This window comes from Oryx dammah, unplaced genomic scaffold (genome assembly GCF_014754425.2).
Source record: "Oryx dammah isolate SB20612 unplaced genomic scaffold, SCBI_Odam_1.1 HiC_scaffold_25, whole genome shotgun sequence".
NCBI classification, from domain to species: domain Eukaryota; kingdom Metazoa; phylum Chordata; class Mammalia; order Artiodactyla; family Bovidae; genus Oryx; species Oryx dammah.
In genome coordinates, this window is record NW_024070209.1 from 102,594,607 (window position 1) to 102,615,049 (window position 20,443).

General features: G+C 59.1%; 1 protein-coding gene across 2 annotated transcripts; it reads right to left on the bottom strand.

Annotated features, from left to right (window-relative positions):
• Positions 1-3,050: 3,050 nt before the first annotated feature.
• SNAPC4 (small nuclear RNA activating complex polypeptide 4) lies at positions 3,051-17,884 on the bottom strand. 2 transcript variants are annotated; one of them, XM_040225523.1, is made up of 15 exons: positions 17,324-17,884; positions 16,397-16,461; positions 15,130-15,297; positions 14,884-15,009; positions 14,452-14,530; positions 14,077-14,158; positions 13,332-13,436; positions 13,180-13,252; positions 12,804-12,968; positions 9,733-9,880; positions 9,471-9,577; positions 9,285-9,379; positions 7,345-7,439; positions 3,929-4,008; positions 3,051-3,664 (listed from the first exon to the last, which is right to left on the bottom strand). In XM_040225523.1, exons 1-15 carry the CDS (start codon positions 17,451-17,453, stop codon positions 3,149-3,151), a joined length of 2,034 nt encoding a protein of 677 aa, XP_040081457.1. In that variant the 5' UTR covers positions 17,454-17,884; the 3' UTR covers positions 3,051-3,148. The 2 variants fall into 2 exon arrangements, with proteins under 2 accessions (XP_040081457.1, XP_040081458.1); XM_040225524.1 differs by lacking the exons at positions 3,051-3,664; positions 3,929-4,008 and adding an exon at positions 4,035-5,303 and having other exon boundaries at positions 17,324-17,883.
• Positions 17,885-20,443: the final 2,559 nt, after the last annotated feature.

The following is a 20,443-nucleotide window of genomic DNA, read 5'->3' on the forward strand; positions in this document are numbered from 1 at the left end:
TTGAGTTGGGACGCTCTGGGTGAGGCAGCCTGGGGAGGACGGAAGGCACGCTGAGGCGTGTCTGGCGATGGGCCCTGTGTCCCAGGGAGGGGCCTGTGGGGCGGGGGCGGCTGCTGGGGCTACATCCAGGCTGAGGGCTGTCGATCTGCCTGCACACCCCAGACCACCCCTTGCCCCCATGCTCTGCCCCGTCCAGGGTGGGCCCAGCGGGAAGGCCAGCCCCTGATGACCTGTGCCTCCAACACACGAGGACTGCCGGCACCGTCACCCTGCTCACGGTCACCTCCAGGACCCGGGACCACTGCCTGATCCTGCTGGCATGGGGACAGGCAGCCACCAGTAGGAGGGGCCGTGCCCGATGCCCGGGCCCAGAGGGCGCTCCCGGCAGGCTGGGGAAGGCTGACTGCTCACGCCAGCCAGGCCGCCCCCTGAGGTGGGATTCAGAGAACCCCACAAGGTGCTGGAATGTAAAGCCTAGGAAAGGTCTAGACATAAACCACCCAGACAAAGGGAGGAGCAGGCGGGCAGTACCTGGGGCGCTGTGGGCACTCGAGGGTTCCTAGAAGAGAAAGCAGAGCAGTATCAGCGCCTCAGGGCAACCTCCACACCTTCCCATGGCGACCGAGGCTGCCTCTTGCCCCCACATGCGGGGCTGCCCGGCCTCTGGTCCCATGAGGCCATGCCAAGGCGTCCTTGGGCCTTGGGAGCATGCAAGTCGGTGGGGTCAGGGAGAGGCAGGGGGTCCAGTTGCTCAGGCGGGAGGGCACCGGGGCTCCAGGCCTGGACGGGGTGCCACAGAGCCGTGCCTGCTTCTCCGACCAGCAACGCTCTTCTGTCATTTCCTCCAGGCACCCGGCTGCCACCCCAGGGGCCAGTGCCCAGGGCAGCAGGCGCCTAACGGCCCCCCTACCCCCCTACCCAGGGGCGGTACAGCACCGGGGAGAGACATGCCGTGGAGCCAGGCGAGCCTGAGTGCCTGCGAAGCCCTGCAACCCCTGGACTTGCCTCAGAGGCCCTCAGGGTCCCAGGCCTGCCCTGGAGACCGGCAGACTCTCCCGGCAATGGGCATGGGCTGCTCTCGGGCGCTGGCCCAGCCTCCGGGGACTCGGGAATGCCTTACTCCCCCGCTGCACGGGAGGAAAGGGTGGTGGGCACCTGGGGAGCTGGGCACTCACTCTCAGTCCTCACCTGCAGGGGCGGCGGGTCCCAGGCACCAGCCTGGAGCAGGGCAGGCGGCCAGGTCTTCCTCTCTCGAACCACCTTCAGGCAGCCAGGCATGTCGATCTGGAACAGCTGAGGGGTGCAGGGTGCATGGCCGACACCGTGTGATGGGAGGTCCCTCCCGCCATCCCGAGGCTCCCCGCCCCCACGAGGCTGTCCGCGGAGGGACCCAGGCCAGCGCTGACCACAGCGGCTCTTGCAGAGCAGACTGAGACCAGGGGGCCTGGCCCGGGCTGCACAGTCCTGGAGGCCATGGCCGCGTGGCTCCCGCCCCAGCCTGGACTTGGGTCCTCCAGGCTGCCTGCCCGCCACCCCCTGCCCTGCCCCAGCCCCGTGGGATGTCCAGGTCCTTCGTCCCCTCACTGCCAGGCCCTCCCACACAGGGACAGTGGCACGGACACCCCGAGGCTGCCCCTCCCTCGTTGACTCAACTGCTGAGAGTCATAGGCCTTGGAAGGACCACTTTCAAGGATCCGCAGCCTTAGAAAGCCTGGACTTGGAGACGTGAGTCCACCACAGGCTTCAAAACTCCACCAAAAAGTAAAGGACAAGAGAAGAAAGCTGTGTTTGGGGGCTTCTCACCTGAATGAGGAGGGCGAACACTGGGGTGCTGGCCAGGTGGGCGCCCTGCAGCTGTCTCCTGATACCGTCAGCTGAGGGGACATGGGCACTTGAATAGAGCCGCCCGGAGACAGCATGCCAGCGGCCGCTGCGCTCGACCAGAAAGGGGCCGAGGGCCCTGCGGGCAGGCTGGCAGGCAGCCAGGGACGGGCACTCCTGAGCCCAAGACTCGAGCCTCCTGGAGCGTACGCCCTCCCGCTGTGGGCGCCTGCGCACTGGGAATGCCAGGGTGAGCCTTGGGCCCCTTCCTGAGCCGGCTGCCACGTGCTGAGCAGGACAGGGCGGGGCGCAGAAACAACCCCTGCAGGTCGACACCAGGTGCATGGGCCCCTGTCCCTCCACCCTCCCAGGCGGGGCAGGTGCGACCTCCGTCCGTGCGTCTGCAGGTCCCCCGGCCCCCTTCTTCTCCTCCCCCTCGCGGCCCCCTGCCTCTGCCCCCGGGGCCCCGGGCAGTACCTCGACGGGGCCACATGGCAGGCCTTGGGCGAGCGCACAGCAAGTCAACTTCTCCCACCCAGGGGCTCACGGCCGTCAGAAGCTTGTGCTCCAAGAGCCTCCTCTGCAGGGTGTGTCCCTGGCGCCGCTGCATGGTCCTGGCCCACTGTGGCTGCACGGGGGGCCTGGCCTCGTCCCTGCTGCCGCCACCAGGGCTGAGCCCAGGGGCTGAGCCAGGAGGGTGCAGCTGCCTCAGCCTCTCCTGCTTGGGGAGAGAAAGGCCTCTGGGATGCCGGCTGGGCTCTGCTGTGGGGCTGCCATATCCCTGCCCATGCCGTCCTCTACTCCCGCCCAGGTGCCAGAGGGCGGGGGGACGCCCAGGCCAGGAGGGGCAGGGTGGGGAGACAGGCGGCTGGCAGGGGTGAGGGTGGTCCCGGCAGCCTGGGGCGCTGTGGCTGGCACCAGCGGCTAGGCCTGTCCCCAGCACCCACGGCCCCGTCCCCAGGGGTGCCCTGAACAGCCACCCTGCGAAGCTGGCTGCCATTGGGTACACACACAGTGCGCTGCACCCAGGCTGCTGGGAAAACGCCCTCTGCAGTGAGGTGGCCTCAGAGGAGGGCAGTGTGTCCCTAAGGCCATCCAACAGCTCTGCCCTGGGGCACTGAGGGCCAAGGATTCCCTGGCATGGACCCGGGGTGAGGACTCTGCGCTCTCACAGCTCGAGCCTGGACTCAACTCCTGGCTAGGGAACCAGGATCCCACAGGCTGTGCAGTGCGGCAAAAAAAAAAAAAAAAAAAAGAGAGAAGGCGAGTAAGCTGGGGAGATGGAGGGGGCCACTTCCAGGGAGCCAGCTGCCGTCCAGGGCAGCTCTCAGGGAAGGGGCCAGGAGTGGGCGCCACGATGCGCAATGGGGAGGCCTGTCCCACACCCAGGCCGCCGCCACCACTGGGCACAGCCCTGGAGACCCCCGGGCAGGGGCGTGCCGCCCCCTGGACCCACCTTGCCCAGCGGCCCCTCAGAGTTCCAGTGGTGAGCGGCGGCCGGGCACGGGCACCCAACGCTCCTCGGATCTGTGCTCCGGCTCCTGGAGGCCAGCTGCCCTGTGCGGGCTGGGGCTGGGGCCTGGGCTGTGTCAGGGCCCTCGGGAGGGCGTGGGCAGCCCCCAGAGACCGCTCCCCCCAGCTCCTCTGTGCTCTGCCGGGCGGGCACCCAAAGGTCCATGTCTGGCACGGCATACTGAGCTGGCGGCGGCTCCGGGCTGCCAGCTGGGGCCTCCTCCCGGACTTCCTTCGGGGCCTCCTCGGGCTCTGAATCCTCCCAGCTGCTGTTGCTGCTGCTTCCACTGCTGGGGCTCCAGCGCGCCCTGCGGCGGGCCCGCTGCCGCTGCTGTGAACGGAGGGCTTCAGTGAGGGGGACCTGGGGGCAGGCCTTCAGCAGGGGCGCCTGCAGGGAGCCAGGGGCCGGGGCTGGACTCCCCCCACCCCGCCCAAGAGGCCAGGGCTCTCTGAGCTCCGGTGCCTGGAAGCAGAGACACTGAGGCCGGACCAGATGTGCCTCCTCCCTGCCCTACCAGCTGCCGTTCCCTCGTCCTGCCTGGGGTGATACGACCCGTCCTGGCGGGGCGGGGGGCAACTTTCAGTAAAGCCTCACCCTGACCATGATCTTCCATTTGCTCAGGCACTGGGAGCCTGACCGATGGGGTAGTTCAGAGGCTATTTTTGCCCAGTGACCTACAAGAGCAAAATAACACGGATGTTACTTCATACAGACGGGCTTCAACAACACAGGTTCGAAGCCTCCGCTCTGCAGTGTGCTGGCAGCTCCTCCGTGGGCTGCACCGGGCTCCCCAGCCCGCATAGGTGATGACAGGCTGGCGTCTGACTCCCCGAGGGGAGGTTCTAGCAAACGCACAGCCATGACTAACAAGCCACCTCCGTTTCCGTGGACCGGCCCCGGAACAGCTGTATGCCCAGGCTTCTAAGGCAGACTTCTCAGGTTATCTGGCCTTTCCTTCCACACCCTGCGGGTGGGACGGCAAGTCGGGCACTGCTTCTATGGGGCGGTCGGCCTGCGTGTGACAGGCCCCTCAAAGCTGGCCACGTGGCAGCTCGGGGTCTAACCTAAGGAGATATTACAGATGTAAGCAAAGACGGAGCTACTGAACCCTCAGCCCGTTCCACGCCTCTAACAGAAAATGAGAAACAGAAGTCAATTGTCAGAAGAGCGGGTGAATAACCTGCATACTAGCGCTCAAGAAAGTATGTGCGATCGTGGAAGAGAAGACGAGGACACGGGACGGGCAGAGACGAGAGAAACACCAGCAACAGACAACGCGTCGGCACACCGCAAAGTGAAGCAGCTGCTCGATGAAGCAGCAAGAGCTTACACAAGCTGGCCTCCAGGAGAGCCACCTGCGCGGGAGGCCCGGACAGGCACAGCCAGCAGCCGCCTCCGGGGGTGGGCGATGCGTGCTCTCCTTCTCCTGCATCTCTGCTCCTACACTTCCTGTAACACACCTGACTGGCCCGGCGGTCAGGACTCTGCGCTCAGGGCTCAGGTTCAGTCCCTGGTTGGGGAGCTGAGATTCCACAAGCCACGCGGCACAACCAAAACAGATACAGACGAACATGGGGCAGAAGAGCCCATGGCCAGGGCGGCAGCCTGGGATGAGAGCAAACCACAGCCTCCACCCGCAAACCAGGACCTCAGAGCTGGGAGAAACCCGGACAGCAAGCGTGTCCAGGACTCACCGAGGGCGCCAAGAGCCCGGAGTGGAAAGACCACGAGCTCCCCTCCGCCCGCTGACACTCCACAGTTAGCGCCACTCAGGGAAGACCAGCAGGGCGGGCCTTTGCGGGAGCAGAGGCTCCACTCTGCACACAGTCTGACGTGAGACCTGAGATAGCGGCTTGGAAGGCGCCTGGGGCAGACATGCAGCTGGGCGTGGAGAGCCTCTTGGAGGCGGGAGGCAGCAGGATGCCCCTGGCGTGGAGATGCTGGCAGCAGCCATCGCCGGGGACCAAGTCTGCTGTGGCAACACCAGGGCGGGTGGGTGCCCTTCTGGAACCCTCTGTCTAGCCTCCCAGCTCCAGAAACATGGCCCTGCCCACCAGTGGCTGGCAGGAGCCCCGCACCAACCCACCCACACCCCGGGTGTGCCGGCAACCCCGCGGGAAGTCTGCCCTGCTCTGCAGCAAGCCCAGAGCCACTGTGCCAGGCGTAGCCTTGCAGCCCAGTGAACCAGGGCCCAGCCCTGCCCGCCAGCACCACCTCAGCAGTCAACCCTGCCAGACACCCCACACGGGGGCACCCCCAGGGCACAGCGCTCTGGTGGCCAGAGAAGGCTGCGCTGCTGGGCCCAGAAGACAGCTCCTACACAAGGCCACTTCGCCAAGACTGGAGACCCAACTGATCTAATGCTTAGAAATAAACATGGAGGATCAGGCAAAATGAAGTTGCCGGTAACGTGACGCAGTAGGGGGCGTTACCACCTGCTCACGTGGACGGACAGAGCACCCGGGCAGAAAGTCAGTAAGGAAATACTGCCCTCAACAACACGCTAGACCAGATAGAATGAACAGATGCACACAGGCCCTCCCCAGGTGGTCCAGAGGCTAAGAATCCGCCTTCCAATGCAGGAAACGTGGATTTGATCCTTGGTCTGGGAAGATCCCACACGCCACGGAACCACTGAACCTGTGTGCCACATCCACTGAGCCTGTGCGCCAGAGCTGTAACTTCTGAGGCCACGCACTGCAACTAGAGGCCTGTGCCCACAGCAAGAGAAGCCGCCTCAGAGAAGCCTGCACACGGCAATCTGAGACACCCCCGCCCGCCGCAGCTCGAGGAAAGCCTGTGCGGCAACGAAGACCCAGCATGGCCAAAATACATTAAATGATTTTAAAAATTAAAAAAAAAAATCAGTGAAACCAAGTGCGGGGTCTTTGATAAGATAAACGAAACTGATAAATCTCTAACCAGACTCATCAAGAAAAAGAGAAAGCCCAAATCAGTAAAGTCAGAAATGGGAGAGAAGTTACAACCACAGAAACGTGAAGGCTCGTGTAAGACCACCATGGGCTTCCTGGGTGGCTCAGTGGTCAAGAACCCGCCTGCAACACAGGAGAGGTGGGTTCAATCCTTTGGTCAGGAAGATCCCCTGAAGGAAGTGGCCACCCACTCCAGGACTCTTGCCTGGAGAATCCCATGGACAGAGGAGCTGGTGGACTACAGTCCACGGGGTCGCAAAGAGCTGGACACGACTGACCAACTAAACAGCAACGTAAGATCATTACTAAACGCTGTACTCCAAAAACACTAGGCAATCCAGATGAAATGGACAAACGTCCAGAGAAGTACTCACCTAAGACTGAGTCAAGGAGAAACAAAAATCTACGGACAGACTGATTACCAGGAAGAAAACTGGATCAGTAATAATAACAATAAGACTCTATAAACAAACAAAAGTCCAGGATCAGATGGCTGCACAAGTGACTTTTCCAAAACGTTTCAAGAGGAGTTAATATACCAACGTCCGCAACAGTATTACTTACAACAATACATGGAAGCAACCTAACTGTCCACTGATAGATGAATGGACAAAGAAAAATAAGTAAGATATATTCCACATACACACAATGGAATATTCGTCAGTCACGAAAGAAAAAAAAAATCTTCCCATTTGCAACACCGTGGATGGATCTGGAGGGCGTGATGCCAAGTGAAGTCAGTCAGACAGAGAAAGTATGATCTCACTTACACGTGGAGTATGCAAAACAAATCAGAAAGCTGACTCACAGACAGAGAAGACACGGGCAGTCGCCACAGGGGAGGGGCCGGCATGGCACAGCTCAGGAGGCGGGGATTAAGAGGCACAAACCTCCAGTTACAGAGTTAACTAAGCCCTGGCATGTGATGCACCATGTAGGGAACACAGCCAGTAACGTCATGGTAACTCTGCACGGGACAGGCAGGCACCAGGCGTGGGGCCACTTCATGTCGCAGGCAGATGTTACAACCACTGCGTGAGAAGGTGAACAGCACAAAGCAGAGAAGTAAGGCCTTACCGACACCGTATTTTTCTATCAGTTCAATTAACTTCTTCACTTCTTTGGCATTCCATCGTCCCTTTTTCAAGCTGAAATGTAACCTTCTGAGATATCTGAAGGCGACATAAAAACAAAGGGACGTTTTAGAAGCTAAGACGCACTCTTGCCGCTGTCCTCGTGTCTGCAGTCGTTTCTAAGCTGTGACACCCAGAGCACAAGCACCGGGAGAAACACAGGCACGCTGGGCTTGCACAGAGTTAGAGCCTTCTGTGTCTCGAAGGTCACTTTCAAGAAACTGAAAAGACAACCCAGAGACTAGAAGAGGGGGTCCGCAGATCACGTGTCTGCTGAGACTTGTTCCTAGAATATACCAAGCACCCTTATAACTCAAGTTTAAAAATGGGCAAAGGACAGAAAGCGATTTCTTCAGAGAAGACACAGAAATGGCCAAATAACACACGAGAAAGGCGCTCAGCATCAACACCCTTCAGGAGATGCAGACCAGAACCGCAGTGAGACCCCACTGCACACCACTAAGGTGGCTCGAATCAAAAGGGAAGCGCGTGCCGGCGAGGATGCGGAAGACGGAGACCCGCCTACTCTGCTGGTGGGGATGCACTGAAGGTGGTGCAGCCACTCTGGAAAACGGTCACTCCTCAGAAGGTTAAACAGAATCCCCACACGACCTAATGATTTCACTCGTAGGCACAGCTGAGAAAAGCGAGTATGCACACCCACACGGACACGTGCTTCTGAGGCTCAGTCACGGCCCAGCACGTGTGAGAACCCCGCTCAGTGCCCGTGCAGCATCAGAATCACACCTGTCTATCTGCTTATCTGCTGATGGACACGTGGGTCGTTTCCACCTTTTGTTGCTGTGCCCAGTGCCCAGTGCCCACAGGGGCGGACAAATGTCTGAGTCCCTGATTTCCATTTTTTTGGGTACAGGGTGGAATTGCTAGACAACACGGTGTGCTAAGTCGCTTCAGTCATGCCCAACTGTGTGTGACCCCATGGACTGTAGCCCGTCAGGCTCCTCTGTCCGTGGGATTCTCCAGACAAGAATACTGGAGTGGGTTGCCAGTTCTTTCTCCAAGATAATACGGTAATTCTCTATCTTTTTAGGAATCCCAGAACTCTTTTCCACAGTGGCTGCCCCATTTCAATCCCACCAAGAGTGTACAAGTGTTCTGATTTCTCCGCATCCCCTCCAGCACTTGTTCTTTCCAATTTTTATAAAACACAAACCATCCTGAAGCGTGTGAAGCGGCACCCTGCCATAGCGCTGACTTGTGTTTACGTAACGGCCACGCCAGCATTCTGCACGTGTTCAGTGGCCATTCATGTGTCTGTTTTTGAGAAACGTGCATTCAAGTCCATTACGCACTATTTTCCCCTAAGTGTTTATTTATTTATTTGGTTGTGCTGGGTCTCAGGTGCAGCCCGTAGGATCAAGTTCCCTGCCCAGGGAAGGGACCCAGGCCCTCTGCATTGGGAGCACAGAATCTTAGCCACTGGACACCAGGGAAGTCCCTTTGGTCCATTCTTGAATTTTTTTTTTTTGTAGGGAATAGTGGTTTTTTTTGCGGGGTGATCAAAATGTTCTAGAATTGTGATGGTGGCTACACAGCTCAAGAAATACACCCCAACCTACAGAACTATCTACTTTACATGAATGGTTTATATGTGAATTATAGAATAACACTGTTCAGAAAAAAGCTCAGGGAAACTGCCACCAGGGGATCTCACAGGATGTCCAGTGGAGCCCGTGCATACGGCTGGATTCAAAAAGAAGCGACCCTGCTTCCTGAGTGGGTCTATCTGCATCCTCCATGCCCCTGAGGCCACCCCCTCTTCCCACGGCAGCAGGCCACCATGGGCCAGTCTCCCTGCCCACCTGGTGGCCCCCCCAGAAGCAACCCAGCAAGCCTTCCTTTGCCCAGAGCTGTCCCACTCACCGATCTCGGCACTGGGCATCGCTCCTACCTGGCACCTCTTCCCGGATTTTAAACCAATCCTGCTCCCCATACTTGGCAACTGCTTGAAGCAACTTCTGCAGGGAGACAGGAGCAGAGCTGGTCACAACCTGCCCAGCCCAGTCCAGCTCGAACTCTAGGCCCCAGGCCCCAGGCCCGCAGACACACCGCGTCCTCCTCTGGGGCCCAGAGCCCCTTCCTCAGGCCGGGGTCCAGGCTCTTGGTCCAGCGGTAGATGAGCTGCATGGAGTCCCGGCCCTCCATGTAGTAGACGACTGTGGACAGAGGGGCTGGCTGGCGTCACACTTCCTGGGTCCCCCAGAGACGAGCCACGCTGGCCACAGAGACTGATCGCAGACGGCCTGGACGTCGCGTCCCACCCCCGCCACCCAGCTGGGAGCAGGGCCCCGCCCAGCGGCGTGGGACTCACTCCTCCGGTAGGGGATGTGGCTGCCGACGCGCATAGCCTGCACAAGCCGCGTGAGCATGTGGTCCTCCTCCTCCGTCCACTCCCTGCGCTTCAGGGCCGGGTTGTGCTGCTGGTATTTCTGCAGGCACTGGAAGGCGCTGCGGCGCGTCTGTGGGGCCAGAGCGGGGCAGGGGGTTACCGGGCTGCCCTGGGGGATGGTGGAGAGCACCCCAACAGAAGGCCCAGGGCCACTAAAGAGGGTCCTCGACATCAGCTCATCAAAGTGTGTCCACAAACGTCACAGCACCTCCCTGACGTGACAAAATCACCGCAAGCGCAAATTTCCAAGGGAGGCCTCCGCTCGGCCAACCTGCGGCAAAGGCGTCCTGCGCTACAGGCCAGGCCGCGGCCCTGAGGCCCCCCTCTCTGAAGCCCCCATCAGGGGTGGCTGAGAGGTGCACGTGTCGGGGTGGGTGCTGGAGAGTCCCTGGGATGGCACCTCTGTCCAGGGATGCCCTCTCAGGGAGAGCTCTAAGGTAAAGGTCCCTCAGCTTCTAGCTGCACTCCAGCTGAACACACAGCCCTCCAGGGCCCACTGTAAACATTTTTGCGCATATCCACCCCCTCACTCATCTGTGGAAAAGGAGTTTTCCATGAGCCCCCTGCGGTGACGTGAAGTGTCTTCTCTCCCAGAGTAAGCTCTGTGGTTACAGAGCACAGGGGTTGGCGATGTCTTTTGAGACATCAAAAGTACGATCTGTAAAATAAAGAATTCCTAAGCTGGACTTCACTGAAGTTAAAAAGACAATGGCAAGAGAATCAGAAGACAAGTCACAGACTGGGAGAAAATAACTGCAAAAGACACGTCTGATTCGGACAGTTACCTTAATTACAGAGAACGCTTACAACGCAACGTCAGAACGTGAACAGCTTGACCAAACACTGGGCCGAGACCTTAAGAGACACCTCACCAAAGGCGACATACGGAAGGCAAATAGGTGCGTGGGCAGAAGCGCCCCCTCGAGAGTTGTCTGGGAAAACACAGATTAACCTGAGACGCTACAAAAGCGGCCAAGATGCAGAGCCCTAACACACCAGGTGAGGGGATGCGGGGGGCACAGCCACTGTCGGAGACAGCCAGCTGCGTCCCCACAGAGCTGAACACAGCTGCACCGCGACACGGCCGCACCGAGTGGCCCAGCAGCTGTGCTCCTAGGTGTTTATCCAAAGGGATGAAAACGTCCCTCCACCCAAAAACCTGCACGTGGATGCTAGCGGCAGTTTTACCATAATTGACAAGTCCTGTCAGCGCACCCAGGAATGCCCTTCAGTGGGTGAAACTCTCGCCCATCTAGACAATGGAATGTTAATCGGTGTGAACGAGAAGAGAGCCATCAAGCCACGAAAAGACAGGCAGGAACCTGGAATGCACGTCAGGGAGAACTGTGACACGTCAGTGTTGGTCTCTCTCTGGTAAAAAAAAAAAGAAAAGCATCTCCGCCTGGTGAGTGATGCTCGTAACAGCGGAGGCTTTGCACGTGTGGAGGCCAAGGGTGTGTGAGAAAGCCCTGTGCCTTCCTCTCAGGCTTTGCTGTGAACCTAAAAGAGCTTTTAAAAAAAAACCAGCCTTGGGAATTCCCTGGTGGTCCGGTGGTTAAGACGTCACGCTTCCACTGGAGGGAGTATGGGTTTGATCCCTAGTCAGGGAACTAAGATCCCACAAGCCTCGCAGCGCAGCCAAAACAAAACAAAAAAAACAGTCTTAAAAATACCGGGCTTCCCTGGTGGCTCGGTGATAAACAACCCGCCTATCAATGCAGGAGACATGGGTTCGATCCCTGATCTGGGGAGATCCCACATGTCTCGGAGCAATGAAGCCTCTGTGCCACACCCCGGAAGCCCATGTACCCTAGAGCCCGTCTCTGCAGCAAGAGAAGCCACTGCAATGAGAAGCCCGCGTACTGCAACTCGAGAAAGCCCACACGCAGCGACGGAGACCCGACACAGCCAAATCAAATAAATAAACAGGAGAGAAACACTAAGGAAGTAAAGACAAAGGGAAGACCTCCCTGGTGGTCAGTCGTTAGGACTCAGTGCGTACACTGACTTTTTAAAGCATCGCTTACCAAGTGAGTAAAGGCATGTACACTAGGTTGCACAGCGTCTAAACGCAGTTGCAAAGCAGAGACAAAAGACAAGACGACCTGTTTGCACGGTTACGCCAGGTTCCAGCCTCGAGCCTCGTCGCATGAGCACAACTGTTTCACAGCGGAATTCACAGATGTAACAAACTCCACTTAACAGGCTTTCACAGACTCCTAGATTCAGGACAAAGGACACACTTTTGTTTTTAAACGGTTTTGCTAAGTTTAGCTGAGTTTGCTGCAACCATGCACTTGGTCACAAAAGTGAGAAGTTAAAAAGAGGAGATTTTAGGGACTTCCTTGGGGGTCTGGTGATTAAGATTCCACACTTCCACTGCAGAGGGTGCAGGTCTGACCCCCAGCTGGGGAGCTAAGATCCTGCATGCTATGTGAAGTGGCCGAAAAAATAAATGAGAATGAAATTTAAAACTGCCATAAAATTCAAATTGAAGAATAATAGGGTTTCTAAGAAACCTCACTGTTTAAAAATGATACAACATACTTCTACATAACTTAAGATCCAAAGCAGCAATGAAAACTACAGTCACTCCAAAACCGATAAAAAAGATGTTTCGTACCACGCTGTTCTCAGAAAACTGGACCTCAAACACCATCTTCATTAAAGACAGAGGTGAGAGTGAGAACTCAGTCCCTGCCTTAGGAGACGAGAAAGAACAAAACCCAAAGGAACCAGGTAAAAGGTCTTCCCAGATCAACAGAGCACGTTCCAGAGCAGGAGGTGAGGCTCGGGAAAGGGACGGAGCGGGCAGAACACCGAGGCTGCTTGGGAGGGCATCCGCGGGAGGCGGTGCAGTCCGAGCGACCTCTGACCTCCTCCAGCCGCCCTCCTGAGTGGCCCGAGCAGACCCTCCAGCCACCCTCCCGAGTGGCCCGAGCAGACCCTCTGGCAGCTGCAAGGGCGGGCCCCGGCCGCAGCGTGACCCTCACCCCCAGCTCCTCGGCGATACTCTGCCAGTCCAGGTGGCTGTGCTTGGCCGCGACAGCCTTCAGCTGGGTCACCTCCTGTTCACTCCACTCCTGTTTGTTGATGCTCGGGTGCTCGTAGTTCTGCCAGAACTTGCGAATCTCCTCCGTGCTGCGGCCTCCCTCGAACTGCAGACAGACAGACCTGTCTGTGTGGGAGTGGGCCACAGGGAGTGGGGTCTCTGTCCAGGCTGCCGGGATGTGCCGGCAGGGAGGCCCCCAAAGTGATCCACGCTGCTGGACTTTCGCGTGAATGGAGGGAGTCCCGGCAGGGGTAATGGCCCACGCAGGTCATGGCCTCAATGACCAGTGCTGACCCTGCCCTGGACGCTGGACTCACGTTGACATTGGAGATCTTGTCCCAGTCGTGGCTGTCCAGCCTGTCACCCAGCAAGGCCTCCTCCGGGAGCTGGCTGCAGAGAGGGCAGGGGCACGGGGTCACGCCAGCCCGTGGCCCCCGCAGAGCATGCCCGCCCCGGCAGGAGCGCTCACTTGATGTCCTGCACCTCCTTCTCCGTCTCCCTGGCCTGCTTCTCCAGGATCTGCTTCTCCAGCTCACTCGTGGCCCTGCTCTGCTTCTGTTGCAAGTACTCCAGCCTGAGAGGCAGAGAGAGGTGCCTGTGGGGCTGACGGCGACGCTGTGCCCCGCGGCCAGCCGGCCCGGCATTTCCACGGGCAGGCACCACGGGGCTGGCCGCCTGCCAGCACGTCGCGCAGCACGGCCATGGGGAGCACAGGCTCCAAAGGCCGACCCCCATCCCAGACACACTCGGAGAGAAAGCTGCGGCCCTGCGTGCAGCTGTCGTGACGGGCAGGCGCGCAGTACACACGGGGGCCAGCACGTTGTCATCTAGGCTCCGGATGCGCTGACCCTCAGAGACAACCGCCTCCAGGACGAGCTGAGCAGGACCCAAGGCGTGACCCCACTGCCCCAAAACAAGCCCAGACCCATGCGAGCCGGGAGGCGACCCTGGGGACCGCTGGCCTGACCCCAGGTGCTGCGGCGTGGTCGGGAGACCCCACCCTGTCAGCACACATGGGACACCCGTCTTGCCAACAGTCCTCTTTCTAAGCGCAGCCTAGCCCAAGGCGACAACTCGGGGGGACGGGCTGGCCCTCACACACCCCACCCGAGGGAGAAGCCAGGAGCAGTGCTGCTCCCGCTGCAGCGGAGGGATGCGGGCAGGGCAGCGGGCACAGCCACCAGGGCCTCTGGCCATGGAGCCTCCGCACTCACTTGAGCAACTTGGGCTGGAGCAGCCGCTGTAGGCGGTCACTCACCACCGACTTCCTGAGCAGCACCTTTTCCCAGGTCTTCCCTGCAGAGACGAGGAAGCGGACAGGGGTAACTCGGGGTCACACCCCGTCAGCGACGACCCCCCAGCCCAGCCTGTCCAGCCCGTGACAAGGAAGTGACCGTGTGGGAGGCCGCCTGGGACTCGCCCCCAGTGCCCACCCTGGAGCAGGGAGGAGGAGGGAGAGCACAGAGCGAGCCCGGGGAGGCCCGGTCTGTCCCTCACGACACAACTCGTGACCCTACTCGGTGGGGAAGGGAAGGCCCTCAGGTGACCAGGCCAGTGGTCGGGGCGGACTCCTGGCGTGGGGCTCGTACACTTGGTCACCAGGAGCTCCTTGAAAGCCTTGATGCCCTGGGCAGCCTTCTCCCGCGTGTCCTCATTGGCAGGAGGCCCCTGTTGGAGAATGGCAGGTCACGCTGTGGGTGGAGCCAAGTGTGCTTCCCGCCGGGACTCGGGACCCTGGCCCCCAGCGTGCGTGGACACCCAGCCCTAGAGCACGGCCCAGGGAGTGGCTCCGGACACCACCTGCAGCAGGGCCAGTGGGGCTGCCCCTGCAGGGAGGACTCGGCGCTGCCTGTCCGTGGGCCGAGGCCACCCACTCCCTCCCAGGGACGCAGGCCTGCCGCTCCCTCCTGGGGCCAGCAGGGTTTCAGTTTAGTGAGGCCGGGGAACACGCTCCTGAGAATGTGAGGAAGTCCCGACGCCCACGGCAGGTGTGGAGGCGTGAGCAGGGCGCGGCCACTCACCACTCCCGTGACCCTGTCCCTGAAATAGGGCTTCATGAAGTGTCCGAGGTACAGGTTCGGGGGCGGGTTCCTGCCGTCTTTCACCCTGGGGGCCCTGAAGCCCGCGAGGTCGCCCATGACCTCCTCCTGCAGCAGACACAGAGGGTCCTGGTGGGTCGGCCAGCAGCGGCTCCCCCGAAGGACGGGACCCAGGGCCCGGTCCCCCGAGGCCAGGTGGTGGCGCCTCCTGGGCCAGGCCCGCCTCACCTGCTGCTCCCGGTTCTGGGCCAGCAGCAGGCTGACCTCCGCCAGCTTCTCCCGGACCACCTCCTGGTAGACCATGTTCAGCTGCAGGCAGGTCTCTGGGTCCTCAGGGAGTGCCTTCTCCTTGGGGTCGCCCTCGTCGTTGCTGGCTTCACCCCACCTCTCTTCCTCCTGGAGACGAGCGGGGAACTGCAGGTGAGGGGTACTCACGCACCCACAGGGCCCCAGGTGAGCTGCAGTCTGGCCACTGGGCCGGTGTGACGCCACCCTGACCGTGGACCACACAGCGCCTGGACACGTCTCCCAGTTTACAACGATCCAATTTAGATGGGAGGTGGGAGGGAGGTTCAAGAGGGGGAAACACATGTATGGTTGATACATATGGCTGATTCATGCTGATGTGTGACAGGACCAACACGATATTGTAAAACAATTACCCTTCAATTAAAAATCAATAAGTTTACACAAAGAAAAAAAATGATGATGATGTTTTTAAAAAGCCAATTTATACGCCATCTCTAAGAATACACCTCAGGTGAGAAACTGAGGAAATGAGCAATTTCCACCGCTGATAGTAAAAACTCCCGTGAAACTCAGACTCACTGTACAACAGGTTTGCTGGCAGATGTGGTGAGTGGGAACGTGGGCCCTGCAGCGCTGGCAAGACTGAAACCAGAGCTGAGCCAAACATGCACCCCAAGGTGGTGAGTCTAAAGGCTACCGAACTACAGTAAGTCTGTATCAGGAAACCACCCAGCTGTCACAAACAGGAAGTAATTCCATGTCTATTAACTTAGTGTAAAAAACAAAAACCAATTATAAAAATTTCCCAAACTAACAAAAAATCACAAGATACACAGACGGCAGGCACGGAGTGGCAGGCCCGAGTGCTCCCTCTGATTCCAGCTGCTGCTCCTGGCTCTGGCGCGCGCACTGACCGGGGCTGCCACTGCCCCCGACGCACGGAGCGGCGACTACGGGGCAAGACCAGGCAGCACACTCAGCCTCCCTCAAGTCACGTCCGGCTGAGGTCGCTGCAGCTGGCAGGGGCTAAGAGAAGGCGAGAGGTGTGGATGCCCAGCTGTGATGACGGTATCTCTAGGGACGTGTGTATTTCTGATGACACCCCTTCTATCTTGACTGACAATACCTGTGATATTTTAATAACGCAGAAGAGCCAAGATGAGTTCAAAGCAACCCCCTCCCCAGACCCACTGGAAGGGTGATGTGTCCGCTTTAGCAAGCACAGCCACCTCAGGCCGCAGGTTACCGAGAGCAGTGGGCCAGCAGCGTCCGAGTCCGAGTCCGAGTCCGAGTCCTCATCAGGCAGCGAATCTGCAGGAATGCAAGCACACGGTCGGTGCCCAGCGCTGGACACAGCAGCTAGTGATGGATCCCACAGGTGCTGAGACCATCCGGCCAGTGCAACCATAGACCGGGGGGCGGGGGGGGCGCTAAAGCGAGGAGGTCCACAGGGGACAAAAGGCCTGGGATGGGATGCATGCTGTGTGGACGAGGGCAGGATCAGCCAGAAAGACAAGATGTCAGCCTAACATGGGGCTTCCCCAGGAATGGAGGGAACAGGAACTGTAGGGACAACCAGGGCAGGCTTCACGAGAGACAGCTCTGTCCTGGGGGAACTGGAGCTGGTCAGAGGGGGAGAGCGGATGTGCACAGAGGCCCAGTATCAGGTGAGAGAAGGCCCGTGTAGCTGGGAACCGTGAGAGGTTCAGCCTTAGGGCCACACATGAACCTGAGGGCTGGGAGGCTGGGCCCTGGATGGCTCGGTCCCTGCAAGCAGGCCTCGGGCCAGAGCTGCCGGGAAGGGCACTCGGGTCCCAGGGGAGCACATGAGGTGGGCAGAAGGGGAGCCCTGGCAGCAGGGCCTCCGACAGAAGGCAGCTGCCCAAGCACCAGGAAGCGATCCAAGGGGTCTCAGCGGTGGCTGACTATTCAAGCCAGGGGGCTGAGGCCAGGAGCCTTCCGACCCCTGAGAAGGAGAGCAGGGGCCCCCTTCCCAGGACAGCCTGCGGCACCAAGGGGCAGGGCACTCACACACGCCCACAGGGCCAGGGGCTGGTGAGGGAGCATGGTGACGCTGGCCAGCGGATTAAAGACCCAGCAGAGTGACACACTGTGGCTGACCGTGGTCCAAGGGCAGACCCGGCCGCTCTGACCAAGGAGCGTGGGCACTAACCTGCATCCGAATCCGAGTCGAGACTTGACTCCGAGACGTCCATGCTGACACTCGGGCAAGAGGGGTCCAAGATCCTCTCCAGCTGCTCGATCTCCCTGGAGATCCTCTCTCTCTCAGCATCCACATCCATGACGCCCCCGCCTGCAACACATCCTGAAATGTCAGAAACCCAGGGCACGCGGGAACCCCACCTGCCCCTCAGACACTCAGCGCTGCGGGGGACGGTGGAAGCCTGACCAAAGCAGGCACTGGGCTCCGAGAGGCCCAGGTGTGACGACGGTATCTCTGGGAGCCTTGGGCCTACCTGGCACCCCCAGGGCCCTGTGAACTCCTGCTCTTTGCCTTGTCAGCCACGCTGAGGCTGCAACCAGCACCGGAGCAGGGGTTGGGGGGAGGGTAGTGATGGAGAGCAACACCGCCCAGCTGCCTGGTCTGTCTTCCCACCACAGAACCACGAGTGAGTTAGTTACCCACTGCATCAAAAGGAAAGTGTGGTGAAAAAGTCACTAGAGGACAAGGATGAGACCCATAACCCCGAGGTGCACCCCAGCACAGAGCTGGATACAGAAGGCATCGGGCACCACATGGTGGCAGGGTTCAAAGCCTTGGGAAGAAGCCCCCTCCGGGAGGGCAGGGCCTGCTGAAGCCCCAGCATCCAGCACAGCACCTGACTTTCGGGACTGAGCCTGAACAAGCCTCTGAGAAAGGAACAGGAACCTCTTTTTCTTTGGAAACAACAGTCTGGGACGTCTAATAAAGAAGTAGAATAAACCGGCGGCAGCGGAAACGCCAAGGAAACACAAGCACAGACTCGGGGGCCAAAACACCCAGGAGAAGCCCCTTCCCACCCATGGCCGCCCCGCAACTTCCTCCCCCCTCCACCGGTGCAGGCCATCGGGGGCCTCCAGTGCGACAAACAGGCCGCCGCCGCCACCCGGAGCGCCCCCAGCAAGCGGGCAGCGGGAACGAGGCTTCCAGGACGGGCAGCGTGGTCCGGCCGCCCCGCCCGCGCGCCCTCGACGGGGCCGGGGCGATGACAAGCCCCTGCGCAGACCCTGCTCCCCAGCCGGCCGGCATCCTGCCCCTCGCCGCTCCTCTCCCGCCGCCCCCGGGCCCTCCCGGGTCGCTCCTCCTCCCGGCCCTCCCCCGGCCGCTCCTCACTTGCACTCGGACCCGGCCCCTCAGCCTCTACGCACCCGCTTCCGGAAGTCACGCGATTACGTCGCCGCGGGCCAGAAGTCCCGCCTCCAAGGCTGCGGCGGAAACGCAAGGCACGTCGGGACCGGGCTCTCGGGGCGGGCCGGTGGTGCCCCCGCGCGGCCAGCCTTGGAACTGCCCACGTCCGCCGGCTCTCGGCTGGGGCCCCGGGTGCCTGGGTCGCGCGCCCGGGGGTGGGACCTCTTGCAGCCGCCCCCGCGCCTGTCTGTGCTGTTTCTCCGCGAGTTGTCTCCAGGGTTTTGCTAGAGGAACCGAGGAGAAAACCTGCCGAGTGCTCACTACTGTCCTGGCCATGGCCACGTCAGTTCAGCTCAGTTCAGTCGCTCAGTCGTGTCCGACTCTGCGATCCCATGAATAACAGCACGCCAGGCCTCCCTCTCCAACACCAACTCCCGGAGTTTATCCAAACTCATGTCCATCGAGTCGGTGATACCATCCAGCGATCTCATCATCTGTCGTCCCCTTCTCCTCCTGCCCCCAATCCCTCCCAGCATCAGTCTTTTCCATCAGTCTTTTCAACTCTTCGCATGAGGTGGCCAAAGTATTGGAGCTTCAGCTATAGCATCAGTCCTTCCAAAGAACACTCAGGACTGATCTCCTTTAGGATTGACTGGTTGGATCTCCTTGCAGTCCAAGGGACTCTCAAGAGTCTTCTCCAACACCACAGTTCAAAAGCATCAATTCTTTGGAGCTCAGCTTTCTTCACAGTCCAACTCTCACATCCATACTTGACCACTGGAAAACCCATAGCCTTGACTAGACGGAACTTTTTGACACAGTAATGTCTCTGCTTTTTAATATGCTGTTTAGATTGGTCATAACTTTCCTTCCAAGGAGTGTCTTTTCATTTCATGGCTGCAATCACCATCTGCAGTGATTTTTGGAGCCCCCCAAATAGAAGTCTGACACTGTTTCCACTGTTTTCCAATCTATTTGCCATGAAGTGATGGGACCAGATGCCATGATCTTCGTTTTCTGAATGTTGAGCTTTAAGCCAACTTTTTCACTCTCCACTTTCACTTTCATCAAGAGGCTTTTTAGTTCCTCTTCACTTTCTGCCATAAGGGTGGTGTCATCTGCATATCTGAGGTTATTGATATCTCTCCCGGCAATCTTGATTCCAACTTGTGTTTCTTCCAGCCCAGCATTTCTCATGATGTACTCTACATATAAGCTAAATAAGCAGGGTGACAATATACAGCCTTGACATACTCCTTTTCCTATTTGGAACCAGTCTGTTGTTCCATGTCCGGTTCTAACTGTTGCTTCCTGACCTGCATACAGGTTTCTCAAGAGGCAGGTCAGGTGGTCTGGTATTCCCATCTCTTTCAGAATGTTCCACAGTTTATTGTGATCCACACAGTCAAAGGCTTTGGCATAGATGTTTTTCTGGAACTCTCTTGCTTTTTCCATGACCCAGCAGATGTTGGCAATTTGACCTCTGGTTCCTCTGCCTTTTCTAGAACCAGCTTGAACTTCTGGAAGTTCATGGTTCATGTATTGCTGAAGCCTGGCTTGGAGAATTTTGAGCATTATTTTAGTAGCGTGTGAGATGAGGGCAATTGTGCAGTAGTTTGAGCATTCTTTGGCATTGCCTTTCTTTGGGATTTGCCTCCCTGCGGCCAGGGTCCCGGGACGGGTGGGAGCCCATGCCCTTCCGGTGAGTCAGTGATGGGGCCGCAGAGCTGTTGGTCCATCCCCAGCTAACCCAGCACCGCGTGATAGCCCAGGACTGGAGCCCCACGGAGTTCAGATCCACAGGCAGAGACGGCCTGGTCAACAGTCAAACCAGTGTGAATTGTCATCTGGTTTTTTTTCTTTTACTGTGGAACACTTCAAGCCGCCCTGCCTCTTGCTCAGCCAGCCCGGCCTGTGAGCTGGTGGGTGAAGGGAACTCAAAGA